General features: G+C 48.4%; 1 protein-coding gene across 2 annotated transcripts in view; it reads left to right on the forward strand.

The window, feature by feature from the left end:
• Positions 1-25,584, forward strand: part of EFCAB5 (EF-hand calcium binding domain 5) — a 361,217-nt gene that overhangs the window by 157,700 nt on the left and 177,933 nt on the right. For both annotated transcript variants that reach the window (XM_069615250.1, XM_069615251.1), the window contains exon 11: positions 2,962-3,176. In XM_069615250.1, the coding sequence (XP_069471351.1) occupies positions 2,962-3,176 (215 nt within the window). The remainder of the gene's footprint in view (positions 1-2,961; positions 3,177-25,584) is intronic.

Raw genomic sequence — 25,584 nt, forward strand, 5'->3', positions numbered from 1 at the left:
AAAAAGAGAAGAATGCAGGTAATTGATATGACTATGGAAATGTACATATGCATCCCCCAAGCAGCAAACACTCGTTTTACACACGTGTGAGGTCTGTTGTGTTACTGCTGGTTTCGTCCAAAAAGACTGAATCCAAAAGACCTACCCAACTAAAAGTTCTAATATAGGTAATACCAAATGTTCTGCTTACCAAAAGTTTGACTTTTGGAGGGTAGAACATTTGGTAGTCCCGCAGTCCCCCCCCAAAAAAAATAAAAAAAGGAAAGGACCCTGCAGAGCTGGTTCCCGATCACGGAAGTGAAAGGGAACATGCGTTGCAGGTGCCAGCAAGTCAGAGGCAAGGTAAGTTGGGTGCAGGGGTGTGGGTGTGGGCGGGGGTATGGCCAAGTCAGAAATGTTCAGAAGAGAAAAGACTGAAGATTATTTCGAAAAAATAATCTTCGGTCTTTTTTTCCCTCGAACATTTATAACTTGGTCTTTGAACCCCAAACCGTTACTGCCAGGCTATTATGCAAGTATATGCAAAAAGGACGAGCATACTCGTCCTTGGCACTTAAGGGGCAAGTGTCTCGCTCCGTCAAATAACTTTCAAAAGGGGCCTAATGAATAATTGACAAGTCAGAAGAAAATACTGGAAACCGTAGGGTGGCCAGCTAGTGGTACAAATCTTACTTTGCAAACAATAATCGCGTTTTTCCGCTACCTAATAGTTTTGTATTTGCCGCAGGCAAATAGGCCTATGAACTGTTGCATCCATGGCGGTGGGCTTCCAGGTGCATTGTGGGTACCAAAGGGATCATCTGGTGTTATGTGGCAGCTGTAGACACGTCATATCTAGGGCACCTGCCACATGATCCACTCCCTGCCATGTGATCTGCAGACCTGAGCAGCAAACACAATCAAGCCCAGCTGATCAATAAAGCCATAATCTTACAAGACTGGGGCCAGACTGTATAGTAGGCAATGATTCCGGCAGGTCCTTCCTACAGAATAGCAGGACTTAGTGAAATGGAATGGGGGACCTGCTGGACACATTGGGAATATGGTGGCAGCTGTAGTACCGCTTGTTTTTAAATAAACCATGCAAACCCAACTCATCATTTGGTGGGGCTTTAAAGATAATCAGTGTGTAAAATGCCACGTCCTTACACTTCCCACGATGAGCCACAATGTATTTGTAAGGATGAACAGGGGCACTGGGTCACATAACCACAGACATTTTTAGCGGTAAAGGATTTTGCATTATGACTTTTAAAAAGTTAAGTTAAAAAGTGTAGAGGTACGGGGGGAGGTCTCCCCCCATATATAGATCAAGTGAAATGGGGTCAAACAAAAACTAAAATTCAACATTTTGGGATGCGCAGTAAAAAATGTGAAGTGATCACATAGATTCGTAAAATGCTAAGCACCTCCAACCGAATGACAAATAATTCGCCAACATGGCAATAAATAACTCTTTACCACTTTTGCAGACACTGGCACTGATTTGTAGCATGACAAGAGGTCCCAGAGTGTTTGCAGGTGGCAATACCTCCATTCTGGGTAAATGGATTTGCTGCTGCCAGCGTAGCTGGGGTTACCCACAACGCACCACAGAAAAAACCCTGCAGATTTAATTTTCTATTTCCTGGTGTACAGCATTACAGAATTAAAATGGGCACACAAGCTAAATTGCTTTAAGCGCCAAGGACGCACGCTCGTCCCTTTTGCATAGATTTGCATAATAGCATGGCACTTACGGGGTTTTAATAATAGGCTGTATCCAGGCCAGCCTTGATATTTCCTGAAGAAGATGCAGGTTTTGCGAGTAAATGGGTGATGCTTCCCCGGCCCCCTCCCCTACCCCAGGTAAGCAGGGCTTAACATCTCATCTCTCAGGCTAGACGAGACACCACTGGCTCCCAATCAAAGAGTGCATACTGTTCAAGGCCCTCACCATCACACACAGATGCCTCTCTGTCTGCCCCCTCTTATCTGGCAGAACAAATTCATCAGGCAACGGCTAACAGACCTACACGTGCCCAATACTGACACCAAATTTCAGTCCCTGCCTTCAAAAGAGCCAAAACCGGTGGTGCCAGCTTTGCAGTGTAAGCACCCAAAAATTGGAACTCGCTACCACTCAGGGGACACGTCCTAAAAATTAAAGTGGAGGGACTCATCAACAAACACAATGGGATGTGACATCACCAGAAATTAGCATATCAAGTTGAAATGTGCACATTTAATTAAATTGACTTTGCGGAACCACCCAAATTGCACGGGACGAATGGCATTTGCCTTTCATAAAATCAACACACACACAAAACCAAAAGAGGATATTTTATTCTAATAGTGTTTTTGAAAATGTTAAAAGGTGTGAATATTTTAAACTCCAAGAAACAATACAAATGTTTTCCCTGGGATTTGCATTACCGAAATGGGACATTTCACCTTTAGTTGTTTGTATTTTTCATCAGGTTATATAATGTAGCGGTGAAGTGTCCGGCCTGAAAACCTGACAACTGTGTTTCGATCCCAGAGGTCGGCTTTAATTCATAAATTCAAAGAGGACAGTCAATGTTTCTCATTTTAGCTTGGGGGGACTGAATCCACCCTGTGAAAAAAGTGGGTGTACTCCGCCCCCCCGCGTGTACCCTCGACTTGAGTCCTGCTATCACTCAAACTCAGAAACGAAACCTCCTTCACTGTGGTCAGAAAAGTGTTGAAAACAAAGCTCTTCAACTAGATTGTACTTGAAGGTGTTCCACTGTAACCATGGAACATACCTACTGTATCATTGTTCTGTACCTTTGTAATGCTATCTATCAGTTTTTATTCTTTGTAATCTGTATCCAAGAGAATCTTCTGCAGCAGTGCCACGATGCCTTAGAGCCACTGCACACATTATAAATTCAAATAAATAAACATGGTGCTTTTCCACCATTTCCTATTTTGACTCCTGTTGTCATCTCTGTTCAGATTTGCGCTCCATCATCACCGACATCCACGCATGGGAGCCCCCGCGTGTCACAAGTGCCTTCAATGGGACCTCACTGAACTTGCCCCAGTTTGTGCAACTGATGGAAACCTTCCTGGGGGAGGATACGCCCCCACCGGTGGTGGAGAGGCTGGTCATCTTCATCCGTGAAGGGTACATGGAGACCGAAGAGGAGAAATTCCAGCGGCTGGAAATGGTAAGCGCGCCTCTCTACAGGGTGTGGAACCCAGGTGGGGAGGACAATCGCATTACCCAGTACCAGAGCCAGTGGAGACCATTAAGGGAGATGCGGTTTCAACAGAAACCAAGGATAAACATTGATGCTGACGATGACTATCCCTGTCATATATTATGTTATTTGGACTTCTACCGCGCACTGGCGCTCTGGTGGATATGATATGATATGGTAGTTTATTTATATAGCGCCTATACACAATGTGTTTCAAAGCGCTTCAAGGCAAGGAAGTGAACAAGGGAAAATACAATGACATTCTTACAGGCCATGAACAGTAAGGATGTGAAATTAACTATCGTACTCGGCCTGACAACATTTCAGATAGTGCAAGAGCTAAGACATAGATAAAGAAGGGAGGCGGAGAGTGGGAAGGAAATGGAAACAGACATGCGACTACCGTACTAGGCCTGACGACATTTCTGGTAGAGCCAGAGAAAACAAAAGGTGAGAGAGAGGGGTGCAGGAAGGGAGGGGAGGAACAAAACAAGTGACTATCATACTAGGCCTGACGACATTTCAGGTAGTGCTGGAGGGGGGTGGGGGTGGGGAGGAAAAAAACAGTAATGGGAGGGTGGAGGAAACAGACAAGGTTGCTATTAGGTCCAGGGACAATTCTGATAGAGTAAGTGCATAGAAGAAAGTAAGGAGAGGAGATGGGAAAAGGGAGAAGGGAAAGGGAGAGAGAACAGAGAGTAAGCTATCAAAAAGGGTGGAAAAGCAAGAGTGGAGAGAGAATACAATTGCAGAAGTCAGTAGTAACACATAATGTTGCAAGCCAGGCTACAAGATGAAGATGAGAACAGCATGATTCAGGGCCACCATGAGTACAAGATGCAAAGGAAGTCCAGCATGAGAGTAGAGAAAGGGTGACGCACCGTGAATGAATGATGTCCGTAAAAGTCAAATCCAGCAATGGCCACAAGACGGTGATGGTGAAACCAGAATGTATCAGGACGGACTCCTGCAGAAGTAGGCTGGAGGAGGTTGAGGGGGGAGCAGGGTAGAAGAATCAAGCAAAACAGGCAACAGCTGTGTGCGAGAAGGGGGAAAAGGAAGGAGGGCTGGGGAGCTTTGCTAGTGAGGTTGTGAGGGAAAAGTGCAAGAGAGCTTTGATTTGCAGTTGGTAGCTTCAGTTCGGGAAAAACGGTCACTGTGTGCTGGTTTGCGTTGTTTGGTGGTTGTAATGTTGTGCTTGGTGTGTGGATGTGTGAGCAGTTATTGTGGTTGGCTTAGCTTTGGTGATTGAGTGTAATTCCTTATGATTTGTGATGTCCTTATGTTTTGTTGCAGTAGAGGTATGTATTGTATTGTATTTGGTTATTTATATAGCGCTCTTTCACCACTTGTGTGGCCTCAATGCGTTTTCTGGTAGGAAAACCCTCGGTGACCGTAGTCAATGTGGTGAAAAGTTCTAAGGGGTTTAGTTTAGGAAATGCGTGTGTGGATTTTGCCGGTCTAGGAATTAGGTGTCTGGCTAGGCTCGACTAAGCAGTCCACGTGGGTGGACACTGTTGGTGGATTGCAATAGAATGCTATTGTATGGAGTCGGTGTGTGCCATCTATAACGAGTTCCTTTCCTATGGTAGTCGCTGTATGCTAGTGACAGAGGTGGAGGTAAATTAGGTGTTTCAGTCTGGACGGCTAAGTGTGTTGCTAGACCAGATGTGATTAGCCGTAGCAGTATTCTACGGTGCATGGTTGCATGGCCGTGCCTGCGGCCTGTGTCCATGCTAGTGGTTTGTCTAAATACTGTAGGCTTGGAAGTTGTTCAGCTGGAGGTTTCACAATGTAATAGGCCGGGAAGGAGACTAGAGCTACATTTGGGATTCCTGCATTCAGTGTGTAGTGTGTTTTGTGTTTTAGGTGAGTAAGTGAATATTAGAGGGTTGTTCGTGAGTTCCTGGACATTTGTATCACGTTCATCCAAATTCTATACAATGAAAGCTCTTGACTGGCGTCCAAATGAACACATTTGCTGCCCTTAAAAAAGAGCTCGGCGTACAGCAAGGGGAAATCTAGTGGTATTTCAGAGCACAGCGGGGGACATTATGAGTTTGTAATTTGTAAGTTCCAATCTACACTGTTTAACAGTGCACCTAGAGTCAAACATGCACTGTTTGAAGACAAAGACCTAGATTTATTTATTTATTGTTTGTTTTCTAGGCGCTTATACAGGAAATAAATTATGTTTCAAAATGCCCACAGGGCAACAGGGAGGGAAAATGGGATAGTAGTACAATTAAATACAAAAAATACAGAGGGGGAAGGAAAGGCCTAACCTACTATGCCTTGTGAGTATTCAGAACGTGGAAGTGCAGGAACGAAGAGGGTAGTGGGGTAGGTGCTGTGGTGTCCGTGCTCAGGGGTGAACTACAGGTGAATTGCAAGGTAAGTGCTATGAGGGCAAGAGCCACATTGGGTGGAAAGTGCAAGTATCCAGTGTGGAGGGTGTGCCGAGGCAAGTGCTGTGGGAAGACAGATGATGAGGAGATTGGGTCTGTATGGTCAGAGGCCCAGAGGATGCAGAAGGGTCCAAGACACCAACCACAGCAACTGTGGGATTAGCAGAGGAAGGTGGAAAGAAGGAGGAAAAAAGGAGTCTTTCAGAACTTCAGAAGGTCCTGCTCAAGATGCAGGGGGAGGCTGTTCCAGAGGAGAGATCCAGCTGAGGGAAGTGAGTGGCCTCCTGCTCACTGTTTAGTGAAATGCTCTACACACAAAGAGTTGGTGCCAGAGGAGCGTAGAGGTCTAGAAGGAGATTATTTGGTAAGGGAGAGTTGCAGATAGTGTGGTCCCTGGCACCAGATAGCCTTGTGGATGATGCAGAGGGATTTTAATTTGATCTGTGCAGCAACCAGGAGCCAGTGGAGGCTTTTTAGGGCATGAGAGATGCGTTCCCTGGGCTTAAGGCCAAAGATAAGTCTTGCTGCTCTATTCTGGATTAGCTGGAGGGATTGCAGAGTGGAAGAAGGTAGATTGAGGAGGTGGCTGTTGCAAAACTCAAGCCTAGAAAGAACCAGGGCTTAGGAAACATTGAGCTTCTGGGGGAAAGTGAGACATGGGAGAATTGAAGTGGGACTTCTTGGCAATGTCCTGCGCGTGAGGGAGGAAGGATAAAGAGGAGTCAAAAATGACTCCAAGGTTTCTGGCTTCAGAAGAAGGAGCCGGGGGAGAGCCCAAGGATGGAGGGAGCAGGGGTCCCAGTTGCAATAGTCAAGCCTAGAGAGAACCAGGGCTCGGGAAACATTGACTGTGGGAAGAATCCACCTAGGTTCAAAACATACATTGTGTAAAAATACACCTAGGTCCAAAACATACGTTGTGTGAAAATACACCTAGGTTCAAAACATAGGTTGTGCATATGAAAAAAGATGCTATTTACCCTGCCAAGATATTCTGCTGATCCAGAGGCCAAACCTAGTGTAGCAGACTGGTCCATAAGTACAAAAATCCTGACCCTTTCAGCCTTTGGTTCACACTGGGCACTGCAAGGGTGCAGAAGTAGATGCTAGACACAACAGTGGCATGTTTGTTGGCACAAGCATTTATTTACCCGAGAATAAGGAAGAACCCTACCTGCCCCTATAACTAAGAGGGGGCTCCCTGCCTCAAACAAAACTAAGGATAACATCAGAATGTCCCTCAAAAAACAAATAGTCCAATGTCCTATGTCCAAAACCTATTTCCGCCCCCTACACTTCAAAATAAATCTATAATGTAGGCTAAACTCAGACTCCAACCGGATGACTCTTCTTCAGGATGTTTTTGGGTAGTTCATGAATAATGAGGGAATACCCTTCTCCCCCCAGTCACCAATAGGCTTTTCTGTATTGTTTCACACCGATGGGGAGGACGTCTCTCATCCCCAGACCTAGGTGATTTGCTTATAATTCCACAACAAGATTGGGACAGCGCCTCCTTTCCCCAAGCCTTTGCCATAATCTCTCTAAATAGCATCAATGTGGTCTATCTTTCAGACAAAAGACATATCTACCTTCCTCTGGTGTTCTGATAACTTGTGCCAAAGGATCTCTTTCTCTTCCCCTGGTCTTCTCTTGACTTTTGATAATCTTTCTCTTCATGTTTGTTCCTCTTCTGTCTTTTGCCAAAGGACATCCTTTTCACCCCTGGTCTTCTCTTCTCGTTATGCCAAAGGATCTACCTTTCTCTGGTCCATCTTTCTCTTACCCTAGTCTTCTCTTCTCGTTATGTGTGTGGGTTCCAGAACCCGTTTTCAGCTCTGTAATGTTTCTTACTTAAGCCTGGTTCAGTATCTGGCCAGGCGTTCTCTCGCATGTACAACTCTCTGTTTCTCAGTATTCGGATCCCAGGCCCCTTTCTCGGCTTTATAGTGGGCTCTATGATGAGCTGAACGTTATCTCAGAGGTAAATGCGCTGGGACACCGCCCAACGCTATTAGCATTACCGCAACCCGGTCCGGCACAATTTGTGCCAGATCCCGAGTTGCAGTTGTGCTGTTAATCCCCATTTATTTTGAGCCCATAGGATTCTATGGGGCTTTTCAGTGCTATTACCGCTGGTGGTAAGAGAGCCTGCATTAATAGCACTGAAAATGGGCAGAAAGGGGATGTTTTTACCTCCAGCAAAAAGCTGGCGGTAAACCTCCCACTTTCAGCCCAAACTCTGGATTGTGCGGAGCGTTAATGCGGCACATTTTTACCACTCTGCCCACCACCTGATGACCCCCAGTGTCTCTTAATTAAGTCTGTTCTAAGTTCATTAGCCTTACATTGATAATGGGTACTTCCCAATTTTTTGTTTTTGGGGAACCATTTGAAAATGGGGAACGGACATAATATTTTCAAAGGCACGACACCTGATTACCCCTCCCTTGCCTGCATGCCAATTAGCAGTGATACTCTTCCAGTGCTATATTAATTGCGCATGATGTAGTCCAGATACCTCTTCTTACATAAAAGTATATATAAAAAAGTATTCATGATATTTCCACATAGTCAAACAAAACCAAATAAGGATATTCATACATTAAACACTGACTCAATACCAAAATTCATTCATATCAACAGTAACATTTACAAACATTACATATAAAAACCCTCTGTGTCATAGGGTTAGTAAGTGATCTGGTTTGGTCATTTCTAACACATCCGCTTTTTTAAATACAGTTCTTTTATTCCTGTTTTAACATATTTGATTTGGATAAAAAACATGTGAAACAACCAATGGGTCAATTTATTGTACACAGGACCCCTAAGTGGAACTGAAAAGGCAGCTTGTCATTCAAGTTGTCTTATTTGTCTACACGTATTTCAGGCCTTTTTATCTGAATATGTATGTTCAAACGTTTCTGATGGATGTTGACTGGGCTTTCTTCAGGACAGTACTTCTTATATCGATGACAGGATCGATGAACCCCACTTTTTTTGAATTGACATACTACAATAAAGGTTAGTCCAAGTCTCTTTACCATAGGGTCATCATTTCGGACCCCCATTGGGTAGTATAGGGTCGCATTTTGCCACATTATACACAGCAGCGAGGGCATTTCCATGTCAGAGATTGACTACAAGCAGGTGGGGTTATCGCACAGTATTCTTATGTCCCATCCCCTTTTCTCCATACCCTTGGGATGTCCCAAATGGGGACCAAAGCAGGTTGCATAACTGCATAGAATTAGAACTTTCTATTAAGTACAGTCGTACAACCAAAAAGGAGAACTTATAGGCTTGAATGATTTCGCACTCCTGTACTGGTTTTGCATTATTGCACTTGTATTCTTGAATTCATGGTGGGAAAAATAAAACTCCAAATACTCTTAGGAATGCAAATAATCTTAGGAATGCAAATTACGGGAGTAAAATAAGAGTTGCAGAACACAGCACCAATCCTCTGTCTCTGCATGTTGTTGAGGAACAAGTGTGTAAATGAACAAGTGACATTAGTTAGGAAAGGTTGGCAGTGGCTTGCAAGCATTGTCACCCTTCAAGGGCTTCAGGAAGGCCTACCTTAAGTAGAAAGTTAGCATTCAAATGATGTCTGTGTGGCAGAAGAAAACAAAATGAGTACTGACAATTTTAGTGTGTTCAACCAATTTGAGCAGTGTGTCCAACCAATGCATTCGATGCAGATCTCTGGGATCTGTGTGCAGCGTGAACCTCGATGTTTAGCTCCTGAAGGGTCGACTCACTCTTTCATGCTTGCCATTCTCTTTGATACCATTGAATTTGGTAATAGTTATTTACAGCGCTGTCAAGGAAGAAAACTGAGGTAGCAAGCGCTGGTCACCTGGCTACCCTCTGATCTCGGGCCCAGGTCCTCTCCCCCGCCAGCTGCCCACCTGCACTGCCTCCCAGGCAACTCCTGCACTTTGGGGCTGTTTCTGTATCCCTACAGTCCCCACCAGCTCCTGACACTTGATGTCTGCACTTACCCCTGCACTTGTCACAAGCTGGCCGCACTTTTACCTATTGTTTTATTTATTCTATTTATTTTGTACTGTTGATCCTATGTACTGCACTGCCCCCACCCCCTGCACCCCACACTTTCCCTTTCCTCCTAGCCCTGCACTTGCGCGATCTCAATGTCGCCAGGCCTAATAAGATCGTTGTCTCTGTCTTCCCCCTGTTCCCCCTCCCTTGCCTCGTCGCGCCTTGAAACATTTGTGTATAGGTGCGTTATAAATGCCATATCATATCTGAAAAAAAACAAGCCGCTCATCGTGAAAAGACCCGAGGTAATCGGGAAGGAGTGTAAGGAGAAAAAGTGATGGTTGGTCGTGGATGGGGGAGAAGTGACCAACAGCTGATGGCAGAGAGTGAGCAATATTTGGCTGTAAAATGGTCATAATAAGAAATATTATCTTTGAAAGACAAAAGAACATAATGTAAAGGGACATTGGTTAAGGTCAGTCTTGTAACGTGTTATTAAAGGTTTGCAGTAGCAGTCAATATCAACTGGAGGATATACAAATGTACCTCCCTTAGTTTACAGCGAGCCTTGCCCTATGCCCACCTGCATGCAGTCCCGGCCCACCTGCCATCAAATCCTAATTGCACCACAGTCTCCAACATTCCCCCCTGTAGTAAGATCCTGTCCAACAGCTGCTGGGGCAAGTGGAATATCTTAATTTACTCCATCATGGCCAGTCCAGATTAAGTCCCTCAGGGGGTGATGTAACCTGTGCTAGTGGATATTAGGAAAGCCCTCCTCGCAGCCCTGGAGGAAGGGAGAGGGGTCCCTCGCTCTCCTCTTAGGAAAGGCTATCTGGAGGTCCCACAGGAATCGTCACTGAGAGACAGGTCCTTGAGCAATGCCACCTAATGTTCCAGAGGTAGGAGGATGCCACATAGATCTTCCTCCATCTCAGATATTTGATATTTGATATATGATATATTTAATTTAGATCGCGCTCATACATAAGTGTTTCAGAGCGTGACCAAGCAAAGGGAGGGGAACAGGGGAGAATAAAAAATACGATCTTACTAGGCCCAGTGACATTAAGAATGCGCAAGTGCAGGGTAAAGGGGGAACAAAGAAGGGGGGCAAGGGGGAGAGTGCAGGGAAGGGGAGAGGTAGAAAGTGTGGAACAGAGGAGAGAACAGAATGAATAATAAGTGGAATAAATACATAAATAAACGCAGTGAAAAGGGTAGTGCAGCCAGACAAGTGTTAAGTGCATGATTAGTCAGATGGGGAATATCTGATAAGTCTAGAAGAAGAGTGGGGGATTGTATGGGTACAGATACAGATTCCAGGGCCAGGGGTGGCCCAGAGGCAGCGCAGGAGGGGGAGGCAGGGTACGCAGGTGCCTGGGCCCGGAGGACAGACGGTGGCCAGGTGCACAGTGCCAAGAGTGGGGAACAGATCAGCAGGGGAGAAGAGGGGGAAAAGGCGGAAGCGGAGAGGAAGGTCCTGAGGTGCTTCCGGACCCGTTGATGGTTCTCCTTAAGTTTCGGGGTGGTCGGGAGGCTGTTCCAAAGGGAGGTCCCAGCCGGAGACAGAGATCTGCCCCCGGCTCGACCCTGAGGGAATTAGAAGTAAAGGAGCGAAGGGCTCGAGAAGGGAGGTATTTACGGAGAGATGGTTGAAGGTATTTTGGACCCAGGCCCCTGAAAGCCTTGTGGACAATGCAGTGGGTTTTCAATTTAATCCTTGCATCTACTGGGAGCCAATGAAGGGATTTCAGAGCTGGAGAGATACGATCCCAGGGCTTGAGGCCACGGACAAGTCTTGCAGTCCTCGGACTCAGACTGCCTGAAACACATGTACATCTTGATGAATGAGAACTATCTGGGTCTAAACAGACCTAAAACGCATCTTATAAATGTACATGATACAGTCAGTCCATTGGAAAAGCCTGGGCATCCTATTTAATTCCAAGCTGACCTCTCCCCTACAAATAAATGCAGTGGTCAAAGGAATGGCCTTCATTCGGAATATTGTCATGATGGCCTTTTCTGGGTCAGCGTGGCAACACAAGCCTTCAGTGACTGGCAGAGGTGTTGGGGCCACCATGGTAATGCAGGATGTTGATATGTGCATGGCGCTGGTATCAGCAAGACACCTTATGGCATTGAGACTGGCACTGTGGTACATAGATCCATTGCCGTGCGTTCCTTTCTGGTGCATGGAGTTATGGGTGGTGTCTATGACTGTGGGTGTTGTACCTCGAGGATGACTTGTGGATTATTTTAGACTGTAAAAGATGTTTTGTCTTTACACTGCAATGTGTCTGCTGTCATCAGTTCCTTGAGGCTGTTCCAAGATGGCTGGCAGTGTACTGTTAGCTATTTCTTGTCTGATTTCAGGCTCAGACTTTCTTCTCGCGTGTTTTCAGGAGGAGATTATATTGAGCCGATGATTGGATAGAGGTGCTTGGCAACTATTCTCCAGCATGGGGTCTGGCATGGATTCACATGCTCATGAATATTCCCCGTCGTCAAGCTGGGAATCCTCGGTAAAGAAAAAATCAGTATCAGTTTCGTTTTTGATCTGTCTTTCTTAGTATTAACCAATCACTGATCTCTGGGTCATACTGCCCCCAGCCAATGACTGCCCTCTCCCTAAGCCCCGCCTCTGGCACCCATCCTCAGATTTTTACCGCACGCTCAAGTTTTGGGAGTCCTCGTGCTTTAGCTCTCAAGTTTTTTGCTGCGTTTTCACGCTTTTCAGGAGATTTTCTCATTTTTTCAGTTTAATCGAGCCTCAAGCTCCACCGTTTCTACTTCCGACAACGGGGACCCTGTTTCGGAATTGTTCTACGCCCCTCAAGGGTGAAGTTTTCGTTGAGTTTACACTTCTTGGAGGATTCCGGAAGATCTGCGGCCTACCTCAACGGACATGGCCCAGGACAAGAGAAGCTCGACGCCCGGATCCAAGCTGTTCAGGTGCTGCCCTGGATGCGGATTGCAAAACGTTTTCAAGGAAGACGAGCATTTGCAATGTCTCTACTGCCTTCATGAGGACAAGACGCACGTGGAGAAGGACTGTGCGTTCTGTACTAACCTTTCGGAACGGACCAAACAGGATCGTCGTTCCCGCCTCACCGCCTGGCTGGAGAAGGGTACAGCAGGTGAGAAGGCGAAGAAAAAGTCTGAGCGGGCTTTAAGTCCTGTAAGGGCACCCCGGCGACGGGGGCCCAACAGAAGGCCAAGCACCGCGAGTCCGCGGGCACTGGGAGCGTCGAAAGATCGGGCTCTTCGGGCGGCCAGGCAGGGCGCTACTTCCCCGGCACGTTCGACCACGAGCCAGCGCTCTGGTTCGGGGAAGAGGAAGCCCGAGAACCCTGGTAAGCTGCTGGAGCGGACCCGGTCGATCTCGAAGGGGGAGCGAGGCGCTGACCCTCCCCCCAAGGCGAAGGCCCAGGATGCACCTAAGGTGGTGGGGGCTTTGATCCAGCCGGCAAAGGCCTCTATCGAAGTGGTCGCTGTGACCCTGGCGAAGCCGGCTGAGACTAGGCCAGTGGAAACGGCCTCTGGGCCCAGAGTATCCCTGCCACCGCGGAGGGAATCCTCTTTCCAGCCCATCGTTAAGACCCCCGTCAACTCCCCGGTGGAAAAAGAGGGGGGGGGGGCGGTGGCCATTACAGACTCTGAGGAGGAGCTGGTGGAAACCGAGAAGGGCCTCAACGAAAGGTCCATAGGCCTCAACGAGAGGTTCATAGGCTTCAACGAGAGTTTTGAGAAGGTTCGATCCCAGGAGGTGGACCCTGCTGACGTGATTGAAGATAACAATGACGACGAAGAGGGCCCAGTGGAGCGCCATCCCGTCCGTCGCAGCCATTACCCAAGCCCCAGGATAGCTCGGCGGCCATTTTGTTGGCAATCCAATCCTTATGTACCGAGATAAGGACGAGATTGCCAGGCCCGTCGGGAAGCCCTCCGAACAAGCGGAGGCGAGTCCACCCCGCGCCGCCCTTCGTGCCTGTGAGACCTGCGGAGCCTGCATCCCCCTCGCCGGACCCTAGAGAAGATACGGTGACGGATACAGCGACGGGGACGGACGATGACAGCGGCAATGACACAGCGGACATCCCGTCATCACCCCCCCCGCGGGCTTCTCCAGCCGACGAAATTGGCTCTTTCCACGCCATGATAACCAGGGCATCCGAGCTCCTCCAGCTCTGCCCTGAAGAACAAAAAAAAAAGGAAGGGTTTCTGTACCAACAACGAGAGGCCAAGAGGAACACGGTCCTCGCGGTGCCTTGATCGATGACATCTGGGACGAGGGGCTTGCTGTCCTCAAGAACCCTTCCACGGCACCCGCCAAGAGGGACAGATACGAGAAGAAGTACCGAGTCCCCGATGCCGCCCCCTTGTGCCTCAGGGCCCAGCCCACGCCGGACTCTGTCGTCTCGGCAGCGGCTAAGAAGAAGGCAGCGGGTGCGGCGACTTCAACTTCCACTTCCCCGCCGGACAGCGAGGGCAAGAAATTGGACTCCATGGGACGACGAGTCATCTCGTCGGCGGCGACGACGATTAAGGTGGCCAATGCATTAGTGATCGTGGCCCGCTACGATAGGGAGCTCTGGTTCAAGATAGCTCCCCTGCTAGACTTCTTGCCTGACGACAAGAGGGCAGAGGCCCTAGAAATTCTGCAGGAAGGCGAGGTGGCGTCGGATCACGCCATAACGGTGGCAACGGACATTGCCGATACCGGATTTCGCCAACTGAGCAATGGAGTTTGCCTGCGACGACGAGGATGGTTCAAGGCGACAGACTTTCCCCAGGACGTCTAGACCAGAGTGTTGGACATGCCGTTCGACGGCAACAACCTTTTTGGTAAGGCGGTGGACGAGTCTCTACAGGCCATCAAGACCGACTCTGAGACGGCCCGGGCCCTAGGGGTGCTTCAACAGCGACAGCCCTTTCGGAGCTCCGGAGGCAGACAGGGTGCCTACAAAGGATCCAGCGGTGGCTCCTCCACTTACCGCCAGGCGGCCCGCTCCTCTTCCCAGGAGGCCTACAGAGGTTGCGGCAAGCAAGGGGGATCCCGCCATCGTCGCCAGGCAGGCCAAGGTGGCAAGGCCGCCTCCAAGCAAGACTGACCCGGCCGTGTTGTCAGTCCCCACCGAAGCACTCCGGTGGGAGGCCGGCTGACGAAGTTTGTCAGCGTGTGGGAGTCCATCTCCACCGACCGTTGGGTGTTGGACACCCTGGCCAACGGGCACTCTCTGGAATTCCAAAAGAAGTGCCCTCGCATTCCTCCCGTGGCCAGGAAGGAGAATCACGTCCCTCAACTGCTGTTGGCGGTAAGGGCGATGCTTAAGAAAGGTGCCATCGAGCTCGTCCCCAAGAGGCTCCGGGGCTCCGGAGTGTACTCGAGGTACTTCCTCGTCAGAAAGAAGACAGGCGGTTGGCGCCCCATCCTGGACCTGCGTCGGTTAAACAAATATATCAAGGCGCAGAAATTCAGGATGGTCACCCTCCAGCACGTGCTGGGACAGCTGCAGGAAGACGACTTCCTATCGTCGTTGGACCTGGAGGATGCTTACTTCCACATCCCCATTCTAAAACGGCACAGGAAGTTCCTCGGGTTCGTGGTTCAGGGACGCCACTACCAATTCAGAGCCCTACCGTTCGGATTAAAATCGGCACCCAGGGTTTTCACCAAGTGCCTGGCACCAGTGGAGGCGCGGCTGCGCCTGCAGGGGATCCACGTCTACCCCTAACTGGACGACTGGCTAATCTGGGCAAGGACAAGGGAACTCGCCGTCGAACACACGGCGAGGACCGTCCGGTTGCTCACGGAGCTGGGGTTCGCCATCAACTACTCCAAATCCCACCTGGTTCCATCGCAAGTAGCACTGTTTCTGGAAGCAAAGCTCGATACAGTGGGGTAATTGGCCTCCCCTTCAGAGGAGAGGACCAAGACCATCCTGGGCAAGGTGCGGCGCCTGTTAGCCACGGACGTGGCCAGGGTGAGGTCCATCAAGTCCCTTCTTGGGATGATGTCCTCATGCATCTATCTTGTACCCCTTTGCAGACTTCGGATGCGTCCGCTACAGAAGTTCCACGACGTCCGCTGGTTTCAGGCGAGGGGCTGCTTCGAGGACAGGATCCCTCTCGACGTGGAGTTCCGTCGGGCGATCCTATGGTGGGGCACCCGTGCTCACCTCACTACAGGCACGGACATTCAAACCCCAGCGTTTCAGGAGACGGTGACGACAGACGCCTCTCTGGAGGGTTGGGGGCCCACACCAGAGATCTCCACGCAAGAGGCCTTTGGCTCCCGGAGGAGAGGTTTCTTCACATCAACATTCTGGAGCTCCGAGCAGTGTTCTGGGCTCTCAAGTCATTCCTTCCGTCCCTCAAGGACAAGGTGGTGAGGATCTTCACTGACAACACCACCACAATGTTCTACATACGGAAGCAAGGCGGCATCAGATCCCCAGCCCTATCCCAGTAGGCCCAGGATCTGTGGCACTGGGCCGTCGCCCAGGGGATGTTTCTGGTTCCCTTGCACTTGGCAGGAATAAAAAACACCATCGGCGACTCACTCAGCAGGGAGCTGCGCTCATGCCATGAGTGGGAACTGCGCCAGGATCAAGTGGATCGGCTCTTCCAACGATGGGGCAAACCCCAGATCGACCTGTTCGCGACGGTAACGAACTCCAAGTGCCAGAGGTTCGCCAGCAGGTTCCCACAGCCGAGGAGCATGGGTGATGCTTTCTCGTTCCCCTGGGACGGCCTGTTTCTATACGCGTTCCCTCCGTTGCCGTTGCTGCTCCGCCTCATCAACAAGCTCAAGAAGTCCATGTGCAGGAAGATCCTTGTCGCACTGGCGTGGCCGAGGCAGATCTGGTTCCCGGACCTTCTGGACTTGTCAACGTCCCCACCAGTCAAGCTACCGGCAGACGCGGATCTTCTCTCCAGAGAAGGAGGTGCCATTCTCCATCACGACCCACAGTCGCTGAACTTGCAGGCCTGGCTCCTGCAGCACTAGAGTTTGGAGGGTACGATATACCGGCTGATTGCAGAGAGGTTCTTGCAAAGGCCAGGGCGTCCTCAACTCTCAAGTGTTACGGTCATAAATGGAAGAGGTTCTCTGTCTGGTGCTGTGCACAGAAGATTAACCCTCTGCGGATTACGGCCCCTCAAGTACTGCCATACCTACTGTCACTGGCCAAAGCTGGATTGGCCCACGCCCTCCATCAAAATACATCTGGCTGCCATCTCCCGATATACCAGGACTACGGGACAGACGTCCTTGTGGTCTCATCGCCTGGTGAAGGAATTTATGAAGGGACAATCCCAATCATTCCCGCCGGTGAAGGCTCCTGCCCCGGCGTGGGAGCTTAATGTGGTGCTAACCAGGCTCATGGGGGCCCCATTTGAGCCTATGCATTCAGCGCCTTTGAAGTTCCTGTCATGGAAGACAGCGTTCCTTGTGGCCATCACCTCCGCACGACGAGTGGGAGAGATCCAGGCCCTATCTTGCAAGCCTCCATACTTGACTTTTCATGACACGAGGGTGGTGCTGAGGACGCACCCCTCCTTCATGCCCAAGGTGCTGTCAGACTTCCACCCCAACGTGTCCTTGGTGTTACCAGTTTTCTTCCCGTCGCCTTCGACGCCGGCCGAGAGGACTTTGCACTCGCTGGATGTAGCTAGAGCGCTGAAGTTCTACGCTGACCGCACGAAGAGTTTTCGGAAGACGTCACAACTGTTTGTGAACTTTGGGTCTGTGAATCAAGGGAAGGCTCTCTCGAAGACTTCCATTTCCAGATGGCTCTCCGGCTGCATCATGCACTGTCACCGGTTGGCAAACCGACAGCTGCCTGGCCGTCCGAGAGCCCATTCGACCAGATCGATCGCTGCTACCACGGCGTTCCTGTCTGGTGTGCCCCTGTTGGACATCTGCAGGGCTGCTACGTGGAGGTCGACGCACACCTTCGCAAGATTCTACTGCGTCGATCGGGACTCCAGGGAGGAGTCCAGGATCAGCCAAGCAGTACTGCGCAACCTGTTTGCCTAAGGTGAGCCTGGTGAGGAGGTAAGAATTGCTTAATGTTGAGTTGGTATGCAATGCTTAATGTTGAGCCTTTGCCACCTCCCGTGGTTGTGCATGTGTATACTGCTATTTATTCTTTTATTCATGAGCATGTGAATCCATGCCAGACCTCATGCTGGAGAAGGAACAAGTTACTTACCTGTAACTGTTGTTCTCCAGCATGGGTCTGGCATGGATTCACATGCGAACCCTCCCACCTACCCCTCTGCGGCTCTTCACTTGGTCATACTGCCACTTGGCGTGCTACCAAATCTGAGGATGGCTGCCAGAGGCGGGGCTTAGGGAGAGGGCAGTCATTGGCTGGGGCCAGTATGACCCAGAGATCAGTGATTGGTTACTACTAAGAAAGACAGATCAGAAGCGAAACTGATACAGATTTTTTCTTTACCGAGGATTCCCAGCCTGACTACGGAATATTCATGAGCATGTGAATCCATGCCAGACCCATGCTGCAGTTACAGGTAAGTAACTTGTTCCTTCTGATCCATCTTTTCCCCTCTCAGCTTCCTCGCCTGTTTCTTCTTGATCTCCATCTGCACGGGTCTCGAGCCAGGTGCATTTCATGATTCTGTTTATTCTTCCGCCTTAGGCATTTCCCCAGTGGATACCCATTCCAGTGGGCAGACCTTTGACCTCTTTGTCAGGTCCTAAGAAGACGGTGTGGCTACAGGCAACGTTTGTCCTTTTCTCCAGAAGAAAAAGGAGAAAGGGATGCCTGTACTTCCAGAACCTGACAAATATGTTGAGGAGGCTTCACACTGTGTAGCAATCCTGACACTGCGTGACCTTTACCAAAGCACGAATCTTGTCAGGTCTGAACTAAATATAATATATTAACTTACCATGTATTTCTTTATTTTGTTATAGGTTTACAAAAACATTCCAGAGCAAGCGCATCCCTATAAGATTTTTGGGCGAATCTTGCCATTGTAGGCCTGCAGGAAGGTCAAAAGACAGCGCACCCCATGTGCTGCGGAAAACTTAGCCAAAGTGAAAATGACTGTAGAAACACTTCCTTGCAACATCTTCACATGCTGTTTACCTACGAATCGGGAATCAAACGCTACACACGAATAGACACATTCTTGTACAACTTGTAATCGCTTTCAATTCAGAAATCACTTGAAACACTCTTCTTACATTGCGGAAAAGACATTGGGCCTTATTATAAGGGTGGCGGATATGGTATGAACGGTGCCGTTCATACTGTACCGCCGGATTACAAGTTCTGCTTGTCGGTGCCTGACAGCCCACTTGGTCTGACCTGGGGCAGTGCGGCACCCGCGAGCATAACTCGTAATTGCACCAGCACTGTTATCAACGGTGCCGGTGCAACCATGCTCCCCACCCCCATTCTGCCCTATGAGGCAGAATGGGGATCGGGAGCCCGGCAGTACTGCCACCCGCGAATGGGCAATTACCAGCCCATTCAACTCGTAATGGGCCGATTATTGCCCAATCGCAGGTGGCGGTGCCGGTAGCGAGTTTGGCGGTAGCCGTGCCTATAAAACAGGCACGGCTACCGCCAAACTCGTAATGAGGCACATTATTTCATTTTGTTACCCTGCAGAGTTGAAGTGTACCGGTCCGGAAACAACAGTAAGCTTACCGGCACCTTTGTTTCCGGACCGGCATACTTACAATGAGGCCAGTGTCATCTGCGTAAGATAAAGATTGACGGCTATCCCACCCGCATTTGGGCATAATACACTTGCCCTACTTAATTATATAAAAATGTCATCAGTCTAAAGAATAAAGCCACCAGACCGTGCCTTAAACTCGAAGAGACAAGAGCATATCACACCATTTCTAAAGTGGCTCTTAGGGATATGCAGGATCAAATACAAAACCTTATGCGCATAGTGCATAATCAAAGTTGCAGCCTACTTCCCATTCATTTTCCCATAGACAAAGTAGGTCAATTTTTGCCGGACTGCACAGCCCAAAACACTGGACTGATTTGTACCGGGTCTGAAACAACTTGGGTATGAAACTTTTATGGGAGGCCTTTATTGAGGTTTGGGGTTATTCCGTGCAGCAGTTTTTAAAATATTGGCTGGAGAAGGGTATGCCTCCTTCTCCAAAATATATAGTTTATCTCGGTTAAATTGCCAAAACTGTGTTTTTTTAGAAATAAAACAGCCACCATCTTTGTTTTTGCTCAATGCAAGAGATAGCCACGAATATAGCAGAGGTAATCGCAAAATGAAATACAGGAAAAATGCTATTTGCAGGTTAAAAAAAAACATGCAAATCTCATCAGTCTAGGAGTGGGTGGGAAGGAAGAGGCCACCAAGTGAAATTTGGGAGTTGGATGGGGTCTAGGGGCCGAGTTTGCAACACAAAGGTTTTCTGTAGCCCCAGCTATAGACAGGGGAGCACTTGGTGAGGGCCCGGGGGTGCAGGAAAGCAATTCTTCCCGGCTGTTTTTACGATATTTGCAGATGTAAGATTACTAGCCGAGGGTATCTGTAGTTCTGAACCTGGGGCAATAGAATTTTTCTTTTTTTAAAGAAAAATATTTTGTACAGTGATGTCGGGGGTGAAAAATGCAGTAACCAAGACCAACCCTGCTAAGCTTCAAACTGAAGGGGCCATTCCCCTAAGGCCATGTTGCCTAACAAATTAGCCCGAGTTACAATACCACTTACAGTCCCCGATTCTGTGTGTTTTCTTAGTTTTAAATGTCTCATCACACACTAAGAAAACACACGGCATCCACATTATTATTTTTTAATCCGTGCGACTGTCAGTTGCACTCGGAGACTATTTTCGTTGCCTTTTGCTGAATTGCATTCTGGTATTTGTAGTCTCCCAGTCAAGATGGGGGAAAAAAGCCACAGTTGTACACTTTTTGCCTATGGTATGTGTACTTTTCAAGTTATCTTTATAAAGGAAAGTATTGTTGAAAGCCAGACATGGGAATGATGAGGTGAAATGATGAGAGGGCAAGTAAGTCATGAGTATTTGCCAATGATGTGACAAGAGAGCTTGCAATCCTGGACGCTGGTGAAGTTATTTCCACCTGATTGTGGCTGTTTTTCTGGGCACAAGTAGAGGACGCATGTGGGTGGTCAGTGTAACTTTTCTTCAGATGGGGACGCAACCCCTTGTGGTTTTTCGAGGTTGGCAAGCTTGCTCAAGTATTTGCCTACCAGGATTTTACTCAGGTTGTCATGTTCGCAGTGCAGATGCTTACCCACAAGTGCACAAGCACTTTTTTTGTATTGGGATTTTGTTTTCCAGGGAATATTTCATGACGCATTGCTGGGTTTAAAAGGTGAGCACCTTTTATACTTTGACAGCATATGTATTAGAATATTTCCTCTCTCAGATTATTTTTCTGATGTTCATTATTTTTTTCAAAGTCCAATGCTATTTTGTGTTGCCCACTTTCTTCGAAGGAGAAGGTCAATTGAACTACATTTGCATATTTCACTTTAAGATACATGTTGACTTACTGTGTGTATATTCATGGATGCCAGCTTTTGATTTTCCCTATGGGGGCAAAAGTACCTGGGCATATGTTATTCTTGAGGCCGGTCATTATTTTACCTTTTCAGTGCTGCTTAAATGCGGTTAGTTGGGGTTCTGCAATGTATCACAACAGTCACCAAGAGACCGACCATAAAACAAGGGGCTTGTAGCATGCTGCTTCACACTGAGTTCTCAAAGCCTGCATCATTCATACATAACAATACCATTGTCAAAACAGGTCAAATATGATTGATGAATGTCTTTGAGTGATGGGTTGCAAGTGTTTTAAAATATAGAGTGGCCGTGCCCACTGGCCAAGACCGAAGGCTATGGCTAGTGGTCTGGTATTGATCTAAAATGGACAGTGGGCACGGGCTAAATATGGGTCGATTGTGGGCAAATAGCTAGAGTGATCTTATGTCTGATGATTGATAGGTATCCAGTAAGCAGCTCTGTGGACGGCCGAGATGTGCTCAGATCATGGAATATTGAGGGTAGCACGTACCAATTTGTTCAGGATGGTTTGTAATTTTTGTATGTTTCTTGTGAAGGTACCCGCAAAGAGGACATTGCAGTAGTCTAGTCTGCGCCAACCACTGCCCGGGTGATCATTAGGCAGTTGTCTTTAGATAGGAAAGGCTTAGCTGCATTGAGACATTTCGTTGAGTAAGCTGCTGCAGAGGAGGTGGCGTTTACTTGCCGGGTTAGGGAAAGGGTGGCAGTGAGGTGTCTTTCCAGTGTTTTTACCAAGGAGGAGACAGCGATTACAGATACATCGATGTTGATGGTAGAGTATTGAGAGTTGAGGGTTTTTAAGGCATCTGCTGGACCAATGATGAAAAGCACAGTCGTCTCATCTTTGAGGCACAGGCCGTGGGTCACCATCCATGCTTGGACCGTGGCGTAAGTGCGCTGAGAGTGGAGGAGTCTTTGAGATAGGACCCTGTGAGCTGGAGCAGAATCTGCGTGTCAGCGGCGTAGTTGGTGTAGGCTGTCTCAGGAGGTCAGAGAGTGGCTTTGTGAAAATATTGTGGGCGCGACACAGGATCCTTGGGGAACCCCACAGCCAATTGGGGATGGCGTGGTGCAGGCACTGTCAGCAAAAGACTGTCATCGCTCTACCTTCGAGAAAGGATGCTATCCAGGTGGCAGCTTCTTGGGAGAAGGCAGAAGGCAGCAGAGGATTTGAGGTGGTGACATACAACGTTGTGATCAACTAGATTGAAAGCCGCTGATAAATCAAGGAAAAGGAGCATAGCCAACTTTCCTTTGTCTCTGACGGCGTCTAGCTGGATTTTCAGGTCCAGAAGGGAAAACTGTGTGCCGTGGCCAGGGCGGAAACCAGATTAGCGAGTACCTACAATTAGGTTGGTTTCTAGGTGGCATTAAATTCGTAAGTAGGCTGCTCTGTCGAACATTTTAAGGAGGAATGGGACAGTGGTAATAGGCCAGTAGTTGTTTGCGTTGGTGGGATTGAGGTTAGGTTTCTTTAGTGAGGGTAGGACCCAGGTTTCTTTAAGGCAGAAGGGGACTACACTGGTATTGAAGGAGGCATTGATAAAGGCTGTGATGAACAGGGCTAATTCAAGGGCACAGTATTTGATTAGTGGGGCTGGACAGATATCCCCTTGCATTTTGATGGCTTTAAACTTTATAGGCTACAGGATATTTGCTGAGTAGTGACCTTACTGAAGCTGTGCAGTGGCATATCAGGCATGTGAGCCATTGGGGAGTGCAGGGGCAGACATTGTTGCCTGATGCCAGTTTCTTTGGCCTGGATTTTTTGTTTTAGCATGTCAAATTTGGTCAGAAGGGTGTCCTGAATGGTATTACACCAGGCAGTGTCCTTGTGGATTGTAGAAGCTTGTGGGACTGGCGTTTTCAGTTCTTTGAGGATGGTGAATTGTTCCTTGGAATCTGAACTGGCGGTGGTGATTCTTGAATTGAGGGAGGAGGCCTTGGCGTGTAGAATGGCTTTTTTTGTATTTATTCGCAATGATAGTGAAGGCACACTTAGATGATTCAGAGGTGGGCAGTTTCTAGCTTGACTAAGCAAATATTTTTTCAGTTCTAAGGGTGGGTGGAGATCTCTTGGGTGTACCAGGCGTTAATGTGGACCACTGGTTTGGCCTTTTTAGCACCTAGAGGAGCAATGGGGTTGATGGCGTTGGTAAGGGTGGTGAAATAGTGTTGCGCTAGAAACACTTGTTCTGTAATCTCTTGGCTGTCAGGATTGAGGGCATTGAGGAACGGGAGGAGGTTTTCCTTCGTGAGTTTACATGAACTGCCGGCAAAGGTGGAAGGGGTGTGGCTAATAGGGGGTTTAGGCGATGGACCTACTGGGAGTGAGAAGGTGATGATGTGATGGTCACACCATGGGCATGGTGAGTTGGTTTCAATGGTGATGCAACAGTTGGTGCCCGCCAACCAGTCTAACGTGCATCCTTTGGTGTGAGTGGGATTGTTAACGCATTGGTCGAAGCCAAGAGAGGTTAGTGCGGTGGCTAGTGACGTGGCAGGTAAGTCAACGGGTTGTTGAGGCCCAGATTGATGTCCTCTATACAGAGCTCTTGTGATGTGGGCTTGAGGTTGTGGCTTAGTAGGCAGATTAAGTCTTCTTCGACAGTGAGGGTGGGACCTGGTGGGCTTTAGACTAGGTGAATAGAAATCATGTTGGTGGGGGAGGTGGTCCATTTGAGGGAGAGAATGTCACAATTATTGAGATCAGAGTGTACTTGTCTGATGATCAGGTGTTCCTTTGCAATAAAGGCCAGACCACCCCCTCTTGAGTTTGGCCTGTCGCTTCTGTAAATGGTATGACCTGTAGGGAGGGCAAGCGATAGCATAGGGCCAGAGGCTGCGTGTAGCCAAGTTTCAGTGATGTTATGTTATGTTACTTTGCATTTATATAGCGCCTTATGTACCATTGGTATGATCTCAAGGCGCTGATAAGTTGAACGCCCTCGGGAACCGTAGTTCAAGTCAGTAGAGAGAGAGAGAGAGGGAAAGAGAGATTCATAAGGTGCATGTGTGCACCAGATATTTGTGCAGCAGGTGTGGCACTCGTATGATAGCTGCTCTTAACGATAGGTGTGGTGGTTGGGAGATCAGGAGTATGTGTTCGTTCTGGCAGAGTGATACCAGACTGATTGTGGCTGCGATAGGCCTGAGGAGAACGCCTAGGCTGACGTGTGTGCAGCCAGCTGTGTTTAGTTGGGATGATAGGGAGTATGTGGCAGGTGTTGGTATGAGAACAGCTATACCGAATGTGTCATAGTATCGCTGTGTTCTAGTTGAGTGGTGGTGTATAGAAGAGAGTAAGCGTGGTGATGTGATATGGTGGTTTTCAGTAGGTGTTTGAGATTGCACGCCTTCATGTTCCATGCATTCCATGCACTCCAACCATTCCATGCACTCCAGCCGTTCCATGCACTACAGCCGTTCCATGCACTACAACTGTTCCGTGCAAGACAACCGTTTTGTGCGCGCCAACCATTCCATGCGCTCCAACCGTTCCATGCGCTCAGCCGTTCCATGCACACAAAGCGTTCTGTGCACTCAGTGGTTCCATGCACTCAAACCGTTCTTGCACAATGTCCTTCCATGCCCTCTAACTGTTCCATACATTCCATCCGTCGCATGTACTCCCTCAGTTCTATGCACCCCATCTGTTCAACCCGTTCCATGCATTCATTCCGATCCATGTACTTCGTCCGATCCGTGCATTCCATCCATTCCACCCACTTCATCCGTTACATCCACTTCATCCGTTCCACCCACTACATCTGTTCTATCAGCTCCCTTCTCCCATATACTTCATCCATTCGTTCACTCACTTCATTCGTTGGATCACTTCATCTGTTCGCACATTTCATCCGCTCCACACTCTTCATCCGCTCCACACTCTTCATCCGCTCCACACTCTTCATCCGCTCCACACTCTTCATCCGCTCCACACTCTTCATCTGTTCCACCCACTTCATCTGTTCCACCCAATTCATCCGTTCTACACACGTCATCCGTCCCATGCACTCAATCCGTCCCATGCAACCCCTGTCCCATGCACCCCATCCGTCCCATGCATTCCATACATGTCATGCACTTGATTCATCTATTTCGTTCATTCCATGCACTCTGTCATTCCATGCTATCTATCCGTTCCATCTTCTCTATCTATTCCGTGCACGCCATCCGTATCATGTACTCCTCTTTTCCATTCTCTCCTACACTTTATTCCTCTCGTCAACTTTGATCCTCTTGTCCATTTCATTTATTTCATCCATTTCCCTAATTTCATCCACTTCACTGCTTTCGTCTAGTTTATTCCTTTCAACCACTTCACTCGTTATATTCAGTTTATCAGTTTTAATTTACATTAGGGGTTATTAGTTTTCGATGT

Source organism: Ambystoma mexicanum, chromosome 9 (assembly GCF_040938575.1).
Source record: "Ambystoma mexicanum isolate Mex_15411 chromosome 9, UKY_AmexF1_1, whole genome shotgun sequence".
NCBI classification, from domain to species: domain Eukaryota; kingdom Metazoa; phylum Chordata; class Amphibia; order Caudata; family Ambystomatidae; genus Ambystoma; species Ambystoma mexicanum.